This window comes from Magnolia sinica, chromosome 13, assembly GCF_029962835.1.
Source record: "Magnolia sinica isolate HGM2019 chromosome 13, MsV1, whole genome shotgun sequence".
Lineage (NCBI taxonomy): Eukaryota > Viridiplantae > Streptophyta > Magnoliopsida > Magnoliales > Magnoliaceae > Magnolia > Magnolia sinica.
In genome coordinates, this window is record NC_080585.1 from 21106962 (window position 1) to 21124391 (window position 17430).

A 17430-nucleotide genomic window follows, 5' to 3' on the forward strand; every position below is an offset into this window, starting at 1 on the left:
TACGAAGGGAAATTTTTGAAATTTGAAAAATTAGGGTTCATGAAAATTAGGGATTTTGGAATTATGGTTTTTAGAAATTGAAGAAAATAGGAAATTTGGGATCTAGGGTTTAGGGTAGGATTATGGATGGGGAATCAAGGGGTTTTGACGGGGGGAACAAGGGGAGATCAAAGGATTGAACAGTTGTCCATATGGTCAGCCTAGGGGCTCGCATGTGTAGGGCGTTGGCTAGGATTTTTTTAGGTCCTCAATGATTAATTTTGGTTGGGTTGAAGTCGGATGATGAAAAGTTGAATAAAAATATGATTTGCATGGTCTCGGATAGGAATGAAAAATGAAAGAAGAGAGATGAAGTTTTTGAGAAGATACCTTTTGGATAGAAAGGAAGAGAGAAGAAAGATGATAAATGGAAGCCTTGCACCTCCGTTGAATAAGGAATGGAATCGCACCACACTCAAGCTCCAAATCACATGGAGTATTTTTCAAATCACATGAAGAAGAGAAAAAACGAAGTTTTTTTTTTTTCAAAATAATGGCATTAGAGCTCCACACACCCACATTTCTCTTTTATAGTCTTAGAAAAGACATTTACAAAAAGGTGCTCTCAGATAAGATTCTCAACATAAAGACACTTAATAAATTAAAAGTTGTTCCTAACTCCCTAATCTCAGCATAAATATAAGTTATACCAAAAATAACAAACCACATAAACAATCTAAATAACTAAACTATTTCATGGCCCATGGGAGTCCATGATCAATATGTCCGATAATGATGACCCAACGGTTCGATCATGTCCACCCGATCCAATGGTTCGATCATGTCTATCAAGCTCTTATAAGCAGCCCAAGTGCATCTTCCTAGTGTGGGGTCTTCAAAGATGCACAAACATGTACATGGGGTCTTCAACGTGGGTAGGAATGTGAATTGGGCCAACTGGGCCCCATGTAATGGTCGTCTAGCAATAAGGAGAGTGGCTCAGCCCTCCTCTGGTATGGTGCTCGGATGTCCTCATCATTGATATATTATCAATGTCTCTCATGTAAGGAAATAAAAAAATACTACTCTTATGAACCGAACAATTTATTAGACAGACAATCAATCAGCAGCCGCTCTGGAACCTCTGCACCTTCATACGACCCTACACATCAAACCAGAGAGAGCCTAACTCCTGAACGATGCTGCCCAGAAAGGTAGCATCTCCTTGGGCAGCATCTCCTTGTCACTCACAAAGAAACTACCCAATAGAGCAACCACTGGGTCCTTGCAGTTTTACACTAAAATACAGACTTTTACACCTACAAGAAGATCACAACTACCACTGGACTACAAATATAAACGCAAGGGATCCTCTTACATACCATACTCTCAGACAGGAAGAATTGGTTCTTCATCAAAATTACATGCTAAAATGCTTCCACAAAAGTTTCCACAAGGCATGTAACCAAGTTGGTACGTCGCATCTATATTCTAAATAACTAACAAGTCTTGAGCTCATTTTGGAGTTCGGGTCTTAAGAAATGGGAGCCCTTGTTGATATACTTAGCATGGTATCTGAATGCTGATCGACTTGAACACTTCCCGTATACTAACATCCAACAGTTACAATCTGATTATGATCTTCAGAACATTGAAGAATGAAGACTAATTTGCGCATCAGGAGTACAATACATATCAAGTTATCAATATGACAAAATAACTACATTACCCAAATGGAATATGAGAGATATGCACTCTCTAAGGCACATTCAAGCAACAGGATTTAATTATTTCTGCACAAGAGTATGTGATCCTGATCCTCACCATTTACCACTGCACATAGGTTATGAGACAAAATCCCCAAATGGCCAGCAAAACAAGGACTGGAGAAACTAGAACTTAAAACTCTTCAACTTTAACGACAAACTCTTCAACTTAAAGGATCCATGGAAAATTAGCTGCAATGACGATTGCAAGTAAAAAGTTGAATTGTTCACCAAAAAGTAAACAATGATCACCAAAACAATGAGAACATTATGTCCCAATGATAAGATCATTGGAAATAAAAGAACAGGAAATTTATGTCACAAAGGTAAACAGTGAAGCCAAGTACTACAAAGATAAAACTAATACCGTTTCCGGATATTATCAGATGGTGATACGCAATCTTGCCGCATGCACACTGCGATAATCTCATCAACCTCCTGTCTAGATAGTTCATTGATGTCTTGAATCTAGCAGACCACAAAGATTCATTACACAGTGCAACATGCACAGAATAAGTCACAGTGCAACACGAAAAGAATGAACCTACCTCACGCTGAAGGGTAAACAAGAAAAAGATAAAAGCTGTACTCATTCCTTAACCCACACAGGGTTTGGGCGAACGGCAAGCGTCGTGGGTGTATTCCCCACGGACGCGAGTTCGATTCCCCTCTTTGGGATTACCCAATGCATGTGGTTTGCAGGTGATTGCATGCATCCGCAGGGAATAGTCTCGCCTCAAAATGGGGAGGGGACACCCTAACGTCATTTAAAAAATAATCCTGAAATTCAGTTACCTTGTTAAGCAATAATGATTTTTCTTCAGTGGCATGCTCAAGAGCAATGGTCACAGCACCAAGAAGAGAACCAAGTAGCGTCAACGTGGGTGGATGTCCACCAGGTGCATGATAATCACCAGGACCATCTGAAACCTACCACCACAAATGTATTATTAGAACCAACAAATCAGCAGGAAAATAGACGTGCAATCATGAGTTAAATATATCGTGGCAATTATCACAGAATTCTTCCTTTGCTAGTATACCATGACTTGTTTGGATTTGCAATTTTTTGCAAAGAATGTTCCGTGATATCCCTTTTTTTTCATTTTGCATGTTTTTATCTTAAGCTGGAGAAATCCAATGCATAACATTATGCATCTGAAAAAAATTAACAAAGTTTCCTGTTCCAGCAGTAAGCAAGAGCACCATGTAGCACACTAAGTAACAGAAGAGGCTAGAGCAGTCTCTACTCCTTACAAGGTCTCAAGGTAATAGTAATGCTAAAATATTGATAAAAAGAGAGTACAGCAGTCTCCACTCTCCAAAATGTCTACGGAAATTTTATTTTATTTTTTTTTTAGACGGAAAAAAAAAAATCTCCTAGACATTTTGGAGGGTAGAGACTACTGTACTCTCTTTCTGTAATATTTATAATATTATTTTTGAAAATGATACAAATCCCCAAATGTTGTTCAAAAGCAGCATGACAAACAAAAGCAAATAAATATGAGAAACACATTTTAATCAGTTTCAACTATCATCATCATCAGTCTTATCCCAATAAGTTAGGATCGGACACATGAATCCTCCTGTTCTACCATTCCACTCTATCAAAGACCATAACTTTAGTTATACCATAGGACAACAAGTCATTTCTTACCAACTCCATTTCACTTCCTTTTAGGCTTTCCCCTTGCTGTTTTAGAACCTTCAATTTGTACGAACTCACTCCTAACAGGCACAGCCAGTTATTGATCTCTGTTGCACATGACAAAACAATCTAAGTCTACTTTCACTCATCTTATTACCCATTGGTGCTACTCCGTAGTTCCCTCAAATGCATTCATTTCAAATTCTATCCTTCCTCATCTTGCCACTGATCCTTTTCAACATCCTCATTTCAGCTACACATCCTATGAACATGTTGTTCCTTAACTGCCCAACATTCTGTCCAATAAAGCATGGCTGGCTTTAATCAATTTCAATACATCTTTTGAATCATTTTCAATACAATGGTCTCCAAGACACTCTAGCTCTGTTCAAATCCAAAAGAAGATTTGTATGCATAACCCAATAATACCGATACAAAAAGGCAATAAAAATAATACTTAATTGTAGGGTCACTCCAACGCGAGGAAATGGTTAGGAGCTTGGCTTAGGACCTGTTTGTTTTACCATCTACCACAGAAAGTGGGAGTGAATGGGTGATCATTACTTACCATGGAAAATTCATGCAAGCTTCCCTTATGATGTTAACAGCTTCACTAAAACCAAGGATAAGAACGAGATACATAAAATTTATGGGGCCCACCATAATATATGTGTCTGATCCACACCGTCCATCCATTTTATCAGCTCATTTAGGACATGAACCCAAAACTGAGGCAAATCCAAAGTGCATGTGGACCACACCACAGGCTATAGTGGGAATTGAACGCCTACCATTGAAAACTTCTTGGGGTACACAAAAGTTTTGGATCAAGCTGATATTTGAGTTTTTTGTTCATCCATGTCTTTTTGACCTTATGAACAGGTTGGATGACAGATACACATCACTATGAGCCCTACACAAATTTCTGCTTTAAAAGATACATGTCACTAGAGCTGGGCATCGAGTCGAGTCGAACCGAGTTAGGGCTGACCCAACTCGATCCGGTTTTGAAATATGTCTGACCCGAACTCAACCCGACTCAGTACCGAGTCCAGCATGCCTAATCCGAGTCCAGTATGCCCGGGACTGATCTGGACCGAGTCTGAACTGGTCAAAAGTACTGAGTCGAGTCGAGTTGGCACCGAATCAGATCGAGAGATGAGGGAGGTAGGAGTGTAGAGGATAGAGAGGAGGGTGGTGATGGTGGTGAGTGGCTGCCGGATTTGGAAGAGGATGATGAGGGAGGGAGAGAGAGTTTGGGGTCGATCAGGGTCGGGTGCAGTGGGTAGGTTTAGAAATACTTAAAAACTAGAGTTCTATACACACACACACACACACACACACACACACACACACACTCAAATCCGAGTCAAATCAGATTTTGGATCGAGTCAAGTCTAACCGTATCGAGTTTCGGGTCTAGTCAGATTGAGTTACTGGGTAACTCGGACTCGACTCGATTTGAGTTCGGATTGGGCAAAGCCTAGTCGGTTCAGACTGACTCACCCATTCGGTTCGGATCGAGTCGGGTACGAACGAGTCGGACGAGTCGAGTTAGTCGAGTCAAAGTTGTCCCGTGCCCAACTCTACATGACATTATCCCCCAGTTTCCTACGGTGTGGTCTACTTGAGCTTACAATCCGCCTCATTTTTGGGCTCATGCCCTAAAATGAGCTGTTAAAACTGATGGACAGCAGGAATCAGACATATACATCATGGTGGGACCCACAGATTTTACTTAGGCAATCCCGTCCATTGCAATCTTGATTCTCGAGGCAAAATTACTATGCGATTTCAGTCTCTTCCAAATGGCTATTATAAGTAATCATTGTATATTTACCACCATTTACTGTGGTAGATGGTAAAACAAACAAACAGGCCCTTAGTGGTTGCGATGTAAAAAAGTAAATCTCCCTTGTTCTTGTCTCAGCCTACCTCTTGGGGGCGACTCTAAAGTAGTCTCGTTTTGGGATGCAATTAACAGCTGATCAGTATATTAACTCAAGTCTAACCTTCCGAATTCTTTCTATTATTTGCTTCTTTTTATTATTTTATTTTTTTTGAACGGTCTGCTCCGACCTTCCTATCTCCTTTTCCTCCGGCCGTAGTGGCTTCTAGAGCAAGGTTACCTGGATTGTGGATCGCTTTGGTATGTGGTACAGGAACAGATACACGATAGCTCGGGGTAGGATCATGCGCATCACTCCATTACATATATTATGTATGCAATATAGTTTTATATATGACCTCGTATTGCAATTTATATATGAATATGAACATTATGATTATAGAACCTGCATGGTTAGTGTTAATTTATAACTAAATAAATAAAGGTTAATCTCTACATTGTGAATATAAATTTGCATTTACTTAATCAATAGTAAGAACAAAGAGCACTAATTCGGGTCGCTAAAAATAGCGATCTGGATAGCAAATGACCCATAATCCTCCTGATCAAGAACATAAAATGCTGGGGGTTTGTGGTTTAGGTAACATTCTTCTGGAGTACAGCAGATTCAAAGGAATTTTCAGTGGGAATAGATTAATTCAAGATAAATTTCATCTTATGAATTGGATTTGGAAGGATGTGCAAAAGGTGATGATAGGCATTGGAGTGAGAAAACTTAAATAGAAAAGCCATGCTACCATGAGTAGTATCGGGTTTTTCTTGCGTGTGTGCAGAGGGGGGCTAAGGCGGCCAGGTAGTTAGGGGTACCAACTGAGGCTTTTGCACGCAAGGTGGTAGAGGGAAAGGTCATTTGTTTTATTGGCAACAGTGATAACATTTTTTTTTTCAAAAGATCGATGGATTGATGACATTTCCCTAGTGAAGTCTTTTTGAGCCCTCTTTTCGTCATCTTGCATGCCTAGTGGGGAAAAGGTTACTGATTCATATGGAGTTCTTGAAGTAATGTTGCAATATCAATCTTTCTTGGATTCTCTAAGATGATGAAACAAATCTATTTGAAAGGCTTAGAAGGATGATCTACAAGGTTCATATTGATCTATCAGGAACATGGTTTTGAATATCCGTTACACTATGGCCGTATCGGCCGTTAGGTAAAGGTATCAATCACCCCTTTATTCATAATGGGATTTTTTATTTTGTGTTTCTTTTTGCATGTGAATGTTAGTTAAACCAGCCTTTTTTTATCCGCTGCAGGATTGAACAGTCCGTCAAGAAAAAAAAATTGGGCCAAATAGGATGATACACCAATACAAAGCCATCATTTCTATAAAGGCCACGTTTTGATTTCATTTTTTTTTTTCTTCTGATTTTCCACTTCTTAATTTCAACCATGAAGGAACCTTGAAAGCTAATTTTAGACTAGATCTAGGCGTATCTTTGAAGATCATAATAATTGAGTAGGATTCAACAAATCGAAGCAAAATGGACCGTTTTGGGAAATATCGGAAAAGGGGGAAAACCATCACCTTTTTTTTCTCTTTTTGTTATATGTAATGGGCACTAAACCACCAGATCATCCTCGATTTGTGTTTAATTAAGACCCATTTGGTTGACTTCAACGAGCAAGCTGACAGACAATATTCTTATCAAAGCATTGTCTAATTTTTTGGAAGGCAACGAAACTTGTATTAAAAGTGTCACTAGCACAAAAATGATACAAAAGGATCCCCAAAACGACCTAAAGGAGACAATCTAATGGGATATTTAGATTGGATGCCCATCTTTTACATAGCTCTTAGCCCACCCCAATACAGGAGAAAACAAACCGTTCTTGACCCTAAAACAACGGTTATTTCTCTCCCCAAATAGACCACAAACCAACCAACAAACAAAGCCTCCATAACTTCTTGCCATCCCTTCCGAAACCAACCCCATGCCATGCAAAATATAGGTCATCAATGGTCCCCCAGCATCACCCAAGGAATCTTGAACACTCCCAAAAAGCCAAATGAACCTAGCAAGCGGACAAGTGAACAAACAAGTGGTTTACCGATTCCGCATAGGTTAGGCACAAGGAGTACATATTGGGGATGGTCAATGACCTCTTTTAAAGATTGTCAATAGCATATCAGAAACCATGAATGCATATTAAAAGCAACAGGGCTTAAGCCAAATTCTGATTTTGGATAGTCGAGCCCCTTCTCTCATTTCTGCAACCACCGACCATTGGAAAGATTCCTTTCGCTTCTCTATTGCCTCTGGATCAACACAGACCACCGGCTCCGCTATTGACTCCAATCTCCAAACCCACTGATTCTGCATCGAAGTCATCTCTTCCTTCCCTTCTACTGCATCTGACTACGAATGAGAGTGGGACTCCCCGTTGTCGGCAATTTCACCACTGTTGGGGCCTTACCAGAACTTTTGTTAACAGTCGTCCTCTTAGTTGGGAACGCAGCTTCCCGCTTATGCATGCTCGTCAGTTGTTGATTCCTCCTTGCCCTTACTCCCCTTGTCCTTCCATTCTCCACCTTCTCTTCATGATTGACTACATCCAAGCCGAACCTTGCCCTCTACACTAGCATCTTCCTCCCAGCAAAACTTTCCCCATTGAGATCTATGGCTTTCTCAACTTCCTCCTTCATTCGCATGCAAACAAAAGCAAAGCCCCAGGGAGGTCGCGACCCTCGATGGCAAGGGATGATCACCTCTACTACCTCCCCCGCCATACCAAAAATCCTAGAAAATTTGATAAGTGGCCAGCCAAACAGGTAGCCGCTAACAAAAAGCGTCGGAATCTCGTTCAAAAGGTGTTCAAATAGCCCCTTTCTCCCTTCGGCGTTGCCCCTATTCTTCCTAGCCCAGATCCAACAAGTACTTTCTCCATGTTCTTCATTAGAGGCTCTTATTATCGAGACTCCCTTTCCTCAATATCATTGCCTTTAACAGAAGCTACTAGCATGACCCTCTCCTAACCAAGGCCTACAAATCATTCCCTCGCAGAAGATTAAAAGCAGTTTTCCCCCAACTGTCTCCTCGAATTTGAATTATCCTCCTCTCCTTCAACTTCGTCATCCGTTGTTTCCATCCCTCAGTGATGCATTGGCGAGGAGTCTTCTATCAGGCCTTTATTCAAACCTTGGTCAGCAAATAGAAAATATGGTAAGCATTCATGAAATGGGAAGGTTTTCGATGAGGTCTGGGTTCCATATTCTCACATCTCAAAAGGGAGCACAAGTGTTGAGCACCAAAGTTTGGGGTGTCTCTGGTTAGCAACAGGTGGCTTTATGGAGGGATGTGGTTCGAGAGGGTTGGCTTTCATGATTGTTCTCAATGAGAGTTAGTTCAGATGTGTGAAAGGCATCAGTAAGGTGGGAGGGCACTCAGCGGTGCTAATTGAGTCTCTTGCATGCAAGGTGGTAGGAATGTCAGGAAGGCATTCGTTTTATTGGCAGGCGTGAAACGTTTTCTTTTGGAAATACCTATAAATTGATGATATTTCCCTGGTGAAGTCCTTTTTTATCCTTCTTTTCTCCATCTATACATGTTTAGTGAGGAAAGTGTTACTGATTCCTATGAAGTTCTTGGAGCAACAATGAAAAACTAGTCTTTGTCGGATTCTCTTTTTTTTTTACAATTAACAGCAATTTTATTTTAAAAACTCGCAAAATACAAACCCCAAACAAACTGAACACACGCCTAAAGGGGGAGGCCAGTCGAAGCTGCCTTTACAAAAACCACCCAATCCTTGACTAGCGATATAACCTTAGAAATCACCTCATTCACCCCCTTCCGCGTTCCAAAAACAGCGATCGTTCTTAAAACCCCAAATAGCCCACATCAAAGCCAGAATGAGCAGACACCAATAGACATTACGAACCTTACCACCTCCTCCTTCATGCCACGCCCATAAAAAATCATGAACTGTTTTCGGCATGGCACAATCCACCTAAAACAAAGAAAGAAAATAGTCCCAAACCTTCTTAATGAACAAGCAATGTATAAAAAGATGATCAATCGTGTCTTCATCCCCCATGCACATTAGAAAAATATTAGGAAGAACCATCGCTCTTCTTTGCAGGTTATCAATGGTAAGAATTCTCTTTGATGATGAAATGAGTAAATAAGGACTCAAGAGGATGTTCTGCAAGGTTCAGATCAATTTTTTAGTAGAGGACAGAAAAACATGGTAAGTATTTCTTTTTTTTTAAAAAAAGGAAATTCTCTACAAGGCCACGTTACAAATTCTCATGTCCTAGTAGGAAGTGCTAGCACCGAGCACAAATAGTTGGGGTTCCCACTAGGGGTGCACATTTAACCGGTAGAACCGTAGAACCGGACCGGAACTGACCAAACGGTCCGGTTTGGTCCGGTTCTAGAGTGCACCGGTTCCGGTTCCAAAAATCAAAGAACCGGTGACATCGGTTCGGTTCTCGGTATGGGGGTATGTAGAACCGAACCGAACCATGAACCGATCTGTAGAACCAAACCGTGGATCCGATCCGTAAAACCGAACCGTGGAACCGAACCTTGAACCAATGTATTTTTGCACACTTTATAATTATTTTCTCTAGAATAATTATTTTCGTAAATGTATTTTTGAACACCTTATACAACATCTAAACCATTCATCAAATGGACCACAACATGGATGGACATGGGCTTGCAATTAGGCTGGATTATAAAAAGCCAAGAACCGTGGAACCGATCCGGAACCGAACCGGTTTTAACGGTTCGGTTCCGGTTCCAAATTTCCTAGAACCATTAGGAACGGTTCGGTTCCGGTTTCACCCCAGAACCGGACCAAACCGAACCGTGTGCACCCCTAGTTCCCACAACCTGCAAAGGCTACAAGTCTCCACATGGATAACAACAGCACATAAGATTCTCACATTCAATAGTCTAAAGAAGCGTCACATGGCAACATGTGTTACATTACATGAGCCGAAAAAATGAAGAAAATGAAGACCATCTGTTTCTTAACTATCACGTTATAAACATCTAGATGCATTTCTTTGGTTTGTCTGGGATACATTGGAATCTCAATCGATCCCACCTTGAGTGATCAATTGGTGTCCTTGGGCCCATCAAAATTTAAAGAGCATTTTGTGGAGGATGGTACCTTTCAGCAGTGTTCGAAATATTAGTATCGCGTTACGTATTGCATCCTTGGGATACAGATAAGTATCAGTTATCGCACGAGATATATTGTTTGTATCGGGTAATTTATCGCACTTTTTGGGAAACATGGGGAACCATTGGGAAAATGGTTGAATTTTTCAATGAAACTCAGGTATTGTTAAAAAAAGACCTTAATACACACTTTTAAATCATAACATCTCAAAAAATAAGTGACCATAATAGGTTTCCTTTGCATGGGGTCCTAAGCCATGCGTTATCTAACTGAACTAATGCAACTATATTCAAATTGAATGCACAAAATTTAGAGTGTATGTGATGATCATTTCATTAAACGCTCCTAAATACTTCAAAATTAGTCTCAATCGACAACTGGTTGAAGGGAAATTTCTAAAAAATAATAATAATATTTTATTAATTTAAAATTAAAAATTATTTTTATTTACTTAAAATTGACAATAACTTAGCAAATCAATAGATCAACCCTCATACATGCTTGATTTCATATTTGGAGTGCAACATTGCAAGCAATTTGGGAAATTTTGGAGAAATTTCAAATTTTCCCCAAATCGGGCCACCTACACTCAAATTTAGAAATTAGAGTGTATGTGATGATCATTTCATCAAATACTCCTAAATACTTCAAAATTAGTCTCAATTGATAGCTAGTTGAAGGAAAATTTTGAAAAAAACATGGAGAACATGAAGAACCAATGGGTATCGAAATCAAAGCTCCAACTCCACGACTTTTCATGCAAAAAAATGAAGAACCAATGGATTTATAACCATTTGACAATGATTTAACATAATTTCAACAACAAAAAATGGATCAAAAATTGAAAATGCTCACCGGATCGAACATGTGAGAAATATCAGCACTACCTGTGCGTTTCATATCACATAGGTGGGATACAAGATATATCGTGGAATATATCGGCCGATATTGTCGATATTTAAAACATTGCCTTTTAGTATCATGTGGGGTTTATAGGGAAAGAGAAATAGAAGAATCTTTTACAACAAATCAGCTTCTACCAAATCAATTGAGCAGAGTATTACTTCTATGATCATTGATTGGGCTCTCTCTGGGACTATGTCTCGAGAATGCTCATCAAGGTACATTATGTCGGACTAGAATGAGGTGACTGTAGATGAATGTACCCAATTGGGGAAGAGGTATCTTGTCTTGGTTCTCATGGGATCCATGTTTACTTTATTAGCCATGGATGTGTTGCATCTTCTTCTTCTTCTTTGTAGTGTGAGTGAGAGAGAGAAAGAGAGTTTTGTTAGCTGAAAATCTCGTGTCATAGGGAATGACAAGATGATTAGTTTTAATCAATCCGACCCCTGTATCTGTTTCGTTCGCTTTCTTTCTCTTAGGGTGTGTTTGGATTGAGAGTAAACTAGGGAAAGCATTCAATTTACGTCAACGAGACATCTGCATTTGCTTCGGAAGGAGAGGATGCCACAGCAGACTATTTGCCTTTGCCTCCCCCACCTCAACAAGGGAATAAAACCATTTTTTTAAAGAAAGTCAAATGGTGGCAGCCATACTTTCCCCCTGATTTGAGGTTTTAAATGGCAATTTTTGAGGGAGAAGTGGTTTTCCTTTGTGGGATTGAAATCCAAACACTAGAAATTTCATAGGGAAAGCATTGTCCAGGACTTCTCTTTAGCAAAACAAACTAGTGCAAAGGGTTTACTTCCCCTATCGCTGATGTCAACTTACCATCAGCTTATTTTGCTTTCCCTCACAGTCCCATAGTTTGCCACCAATCCAAACACGCCCTTAAGGATATCTCAGTTTCCGTTGAAAAAAATTAACAAATTTTGGAAGAATCTAGATTGTGTGGATGTTGTGATCAAGGTTCAAGGAAACTATAAATATGTGAATACTTGTGAAAATATTAGCAGCTAATATAACAGAAGCAGCAATCAATACCTCATACAACATAGGATGAGGCAAAGAAAAAGAAAGAAAATGGAAAAGTAACATATGATTATTTCACAACCATCTGCTGAAGCTTTTGCATACCTGCAATCTCAAGAATTTTTTTGTGACCAGGAAGTAGAGGTAAGAGCTCAGACTAAAGCACAGCCGGAACAAAATCAACTCTGACTTCTTTTGATTCTGATCATTACAAAATGAAATCATTTTGGATAAAAATGTCCTAAAACAAATTGATTTGTTTTCAACCTAACAATATTTCAAAGGAACATGGAAGTTTTACCTCAAGAGATTGTGCAAGATTAAAAGTTTCTCCATCAAGGGGGAAAAGGGAACGCATCATACCAAAAAGCCCTTGAATAAAACCATATTCATCATTCTCTTCATATGGCCAAACCTATCAAATATCTAGAGCTCCATTATAAAATCAAGAGAGTTTTCAAAAATAAACAGCAGCGTACAAATGTGAAGACAGATCTTATGACAGAATCATATATGAGAGTAAAATCCAAAGCAGATCCACTTGCTTACCTTGCTTAATATGGCAACAACCAGATTAATCTGTTCTAGAGACAATTCATCTCCTTCAGAAACATCCTCCCTAAGAACTTGATCAAAGAATGACTGATGCCCCTTGACAAAATCTATAATCTCGCGAACAATTTTATTCTTCACCTATTCAACATCCCAACCAACAATAGATGATATTATAGCCTGTAAACCAAAATATAAAAATATGTAGAACTACAAACAAACAAAACAACCAACGAAAGAACAAATAGATGCAGTGAAGCAACATTTACAGTACTAAAACACTAAACATCACCCAATAGGCACTTAATGCATTAATAAACTTCACGACTGTTTTCTTCGATAGGCCATTTAGTGGTTATTAATGAGAATATAAATTGATCATGAATAGAATCAAGTCTAAAGCACCAAAACTTAGGGCCTGTCTGGATTGAGGGAAAATAAAAGAAAAGAAAAGGAAACATTTCATATGATGGGATGTTTCACTATATTCTAATAGCAAAAATAGTAGTGGATTCCACATAGCAATCATTACAATTTTCCATAGTCAATATCTCGAGCACAAGATATGAGATGAGCTTTGTCTCACAAAAATTATATTTCCACATGATGTCCGAACAAGATCCCCAAAAAGGGAATCAACTAGTTCAATAGTGCTATGGAATCCTTGAGAATTCATTGTTGGAGAATCATTACTTCTTTTTCTTTTTTTCTTTTTCTTTTCCTTTCTTTTGGTCTCCATTGTTTTCCCCCAGTCCAAACACACCCTTAAGGGCTTTCCAGCCAATCAAGAAACTTAGAAGTTCCAAAGATTATGGGATCATAAGTAGAGAAGCGGTTAACAAATTGCTCAGAGAAGAAAGGATAAGTTGGCAATTCTCATTGAAAATAGACACTAGCAGTTCCTCAGCAGCATTTTAATACAACAACTATTACTAACTATTTAATGAAAAAAAAAAAAAAAAACACTTTCTTGCGAAAATTTGTACATCCCTTTAATAAGATGATGCAAGAGGGGGTGTGTCATATCCATAGTGTGGCCTCCTAAGGCAAGGAATCCAAATCCAGCGAGCGTCTCTAGCACGAACCATCAGGGTATCCTCCAAGATCAAGGGACCCGCAAGCGTCTTGACTGTTGATCAAACTCAACCTCAACAAGAGCAAAAGAAGGGAAATCCCCACCTCTTCTTCTCTTTATTTTTCTCTACTTAAAAGAGAATCAATTTTCATTTCAAATTTTCAAAAGCTTCTTACAATCTCTCAAACATAGTATTTATCAAACAACCATAATCTCTATCAAATCTTGGTGATTCGTGTGTTGATCACAACTAACCATCAGCTGATCAAAACTAACTCAAACATCCTCATAGCCTCCTTACTAAAAACTAGTAAAGAAAATGAAATGACCAAAATAACCCCACAAAAGCTCAAAATTACGAGGAAAAAAAAAAATAACAATCAGCTAAATAGAGATGACCGTGTGTGACCTTCTACTCAATCTCAGCCCTCGAGATAAGTGGGGCGCACATGGACTGCATAAGAAGGCTATCACATTTTCTACTAGCATCGAATGCAAAATAGGAGAGGATGGTAATGCTTTTGTTGTCCAAAACTTAGTTGCAAGATTGTTCTAACTAGGTAATGCTCCCACTTCAAACTCGCACTCTCACTCCCATTTCCTAGTCATTTATACATGATAATATTTTCAAGCTAATGCTTCCCACACCCGCACCTGAATTTGTTGCCGTTTCACTTCACAGTGAATTATTCCCGATCTGCTAATGTCTCCCATCATGTGGTCCTTTGCACTGCCTAGTGTTGCCTTCGAGATATTTTAGGCCCATTTGTGCTACATTTGATTCCCCTTGTTGGAGAGACCTAATCCTCAAGTTGTCACTGTCATCACTTCTACAATAGCCCTTTGGGTATCCAAAGTGTCTAAGTGCTTGGATGTAGGATGTAGGCCGATGGGGCCCACAACAAAAGGATCTGCCATCCTCCATGGTCATAAACAACATTCCTCTATCGGATCTTCCAAAAAAAGCCATCCAATTGAACAAGATTAGGGCCTCCAAAGAAATGGCTTGTGAAATATAGTGGCAGACACTACAATTGCCAGATATGGTGACACACCATAGAGATGATTTATGAGATATAGTGACGCACCAATGCTTGCCTCTCCCAATCAAGGACTCTCCTCGAGCTTTTAGTAGTGGGAGGGCCTTAAACAATACTGACATCTCGAGAACTTGCATTCTCAACCATCAGCACCAACAAAATCCTCATGCCATAATGGATGCATTGTCGACCATCAAGCAAGATTTGCTAATCAAAACATAGTGGTCCAAAAAAGAAGACACGGCACCTCCCCAAGCTTATGCTGTCAAAACACATTGATACAATATACTCACCGCTAATGGCAACGTAGGAGGACTTGGTCTAGAAACAATTACCAACATGTATGTTACCCAAGACACGAGGGGCCTCTCTTGGTGTTAACCCATCTGTCACCCATGCACTCTTATGGTTGAATCTCACTTCGGCCCAACGGATACATATTGGCTACAATGGGTATAAGAACTTTGGCGATCCATAACGGCTTGCACGAAACTCACACCACAATCATCCCGGCTGTATTGATCATAGCGTCACCTCCTTAAGAAACATCCTTGAACTTCCCGTCGTCACACTTGGCTTCCCAGGTATGCGTAGCTTGTCCAAGATGCTAGGGGATGCAAGTACCTCCACATCCATGTTCGAAATATCGGTATCGCGATACGCATTGCATCCTTGGGATACAGATATGTATCGGTTATCGCACAGGATATATCGTTCGTATCGGGTAATTTATTGAACTTTTTAGAAAACATTGGGAAAATGGTTTGAATTTTTCAATCAAACTTCAGGAATTGTTAAAAAAGACCTTAATACACACTTTTAAATCATAACATCTCAAAAAAAGAAGTGCACATAATAGGTTTCCTTTCTATAGGGTCCTAAGCTACGTGTTGTCTGACCAAACTAATACAATTCTATTCAAATTGAATGCATAATATTTAGAGTGCATGTGATGATCATTTCATCAAACACTCCTAAATACATGGAAATTAGTCTCAATTGACAGCTGGTTAAAGGGAAATTTTAAAAAAAAAAATTAATTAATTTAATAAAAAAAATTATTTATTTATTATTAAAAAATGATTTTTATTTTTAGGAAATTGGCAATGACCTAACAAATCAGTCGATCAACCCTCATACATACTCGATTTCATGTTTGGAGTGCAACATTGCAAGCAATTTGAGAGAAATTTCAAATTTTCCCCAAATTGGAACACCAACACTCTATGTGATGATCATTTCATAAAATAACCCTAAATAGTTTGAAATTAGTCTTAATTGATAGCTGGTTGAAGGAAAATTTTGAAAAAAAAAATGGAGAAGATGAAGAACCAATGGATATCGAAATCAAAGCTCCAACTCCATGATTTTTCATGCAAAACATAAAGAACCAATGGATTTGTAACCATTTAGCACTGATTTAACAAAATTTCAACAAAAATAGGGATTGAAAATTGAAAATACTCACCAGATCGAACATGTGGGATATATTGGCACTACCTATGCGTTTTGTATTGCACATATGGGATACAAGATATATCGTGGGACATTGTCCGATACTATCGATATTTAAAACATTGCTCCACATGAAGGATCATATCGCCTAGGGTGGCTGACGCAGGACAACCACCTGCTCTAAAAGCTCAAACTGATAGAGTGCGGCTAATTAATCCCTTCATCTCATAGCCTAGGTCAGGCCCTCGGCTGAACCCCCCTCGTGGGCCCCACTTCACACACGGGCCACCCACACCGAGTGTACCCCAGCTTCACACAGGTCACCCCACTCAAGCCCGGTGTGAAAATGCGCCTGCATTAATCACCATCGGTAAGGAGTCTTGAACATGAGACCTCCCACTCTGATATCACTTTTGACGTAGGACAACTAACCACTTGCTCTAAAAGCTCGAATTGATAGAGCATGGCAAATTAATCCATTTATCTCATAGCCTAGTTCAGGCCCTCAACTAAACCCCTCTCGTGAGCCCCACTTCACATGAGTCCCACCTCACACGGATCGCCCACCCCGAGTGTGCCCCCGCTTCACACAGGCCACCCCACTCGAGCCCAGTGTGAAAATGCCCTTACATTAATGTCACGGGCTTCTAACAACTTTGCACCATAGTTCATATAACTTTTAGCATGCTGCAACCCTCACTGAGTCATTGATTGTAGCTTCATGAGATTCCAGCCCAAGAACTCAACGCACAATAAGAAAAGGTATGGAACTTAGTTGCAGGATCATTCTAACCAGATGTCGCCCCCGCTTCATAGTCATTTATACTTAATAACATTTTAAAGCAAACACTTCCCCACAACCACACTAGCATCCAAATTTGTTGCCGCTTCACTCCACATTTCATGCAACGGTAGTATGGAACCACAACATAAG

The 17430-nt window shown here is 39.5% G+C and overlaps 1 protein-coding gene across 2 annotated transcripts in view; it reads right to left on the bottom strand.

The window, feature by feature from the left end:
* Window positions 1-17430, bottom strand: part of LOC131223170 (nuclear pore complex protein NUP205) — a 72630-nt gene that overhangs the window by 2560 nt on the left and 52640 nt on the right. The window contains exons 38-42 of one of the 2 annotated variants that reach the window (XM_058218483.1): window positions 12924-13067; window positions 12676-12789; window positions 12480-12575; window positions 2541-2675; window positions 2113-2213 (exon numbers count right to left, since the gene is read on the bottom strand). In XM_058218483.1, coding sequence (XP_058074466.1) covers window positions 2113-2213; window positions 2541-2675; window positions 12480-12575; window positions 12676-12789; window positions 12924-13067 — 590 coding nt within the window. Of the gene's footprint in view, window positions 1-2112; window positions 2214-2540; window positions 2676-12479; window positions 12576-12675; window positions 12790-12923; window positions 13068-17430 lie in introns of those variants that run through there. The other variant, XR_009160317.1, reaches the window with a different exon arrangement.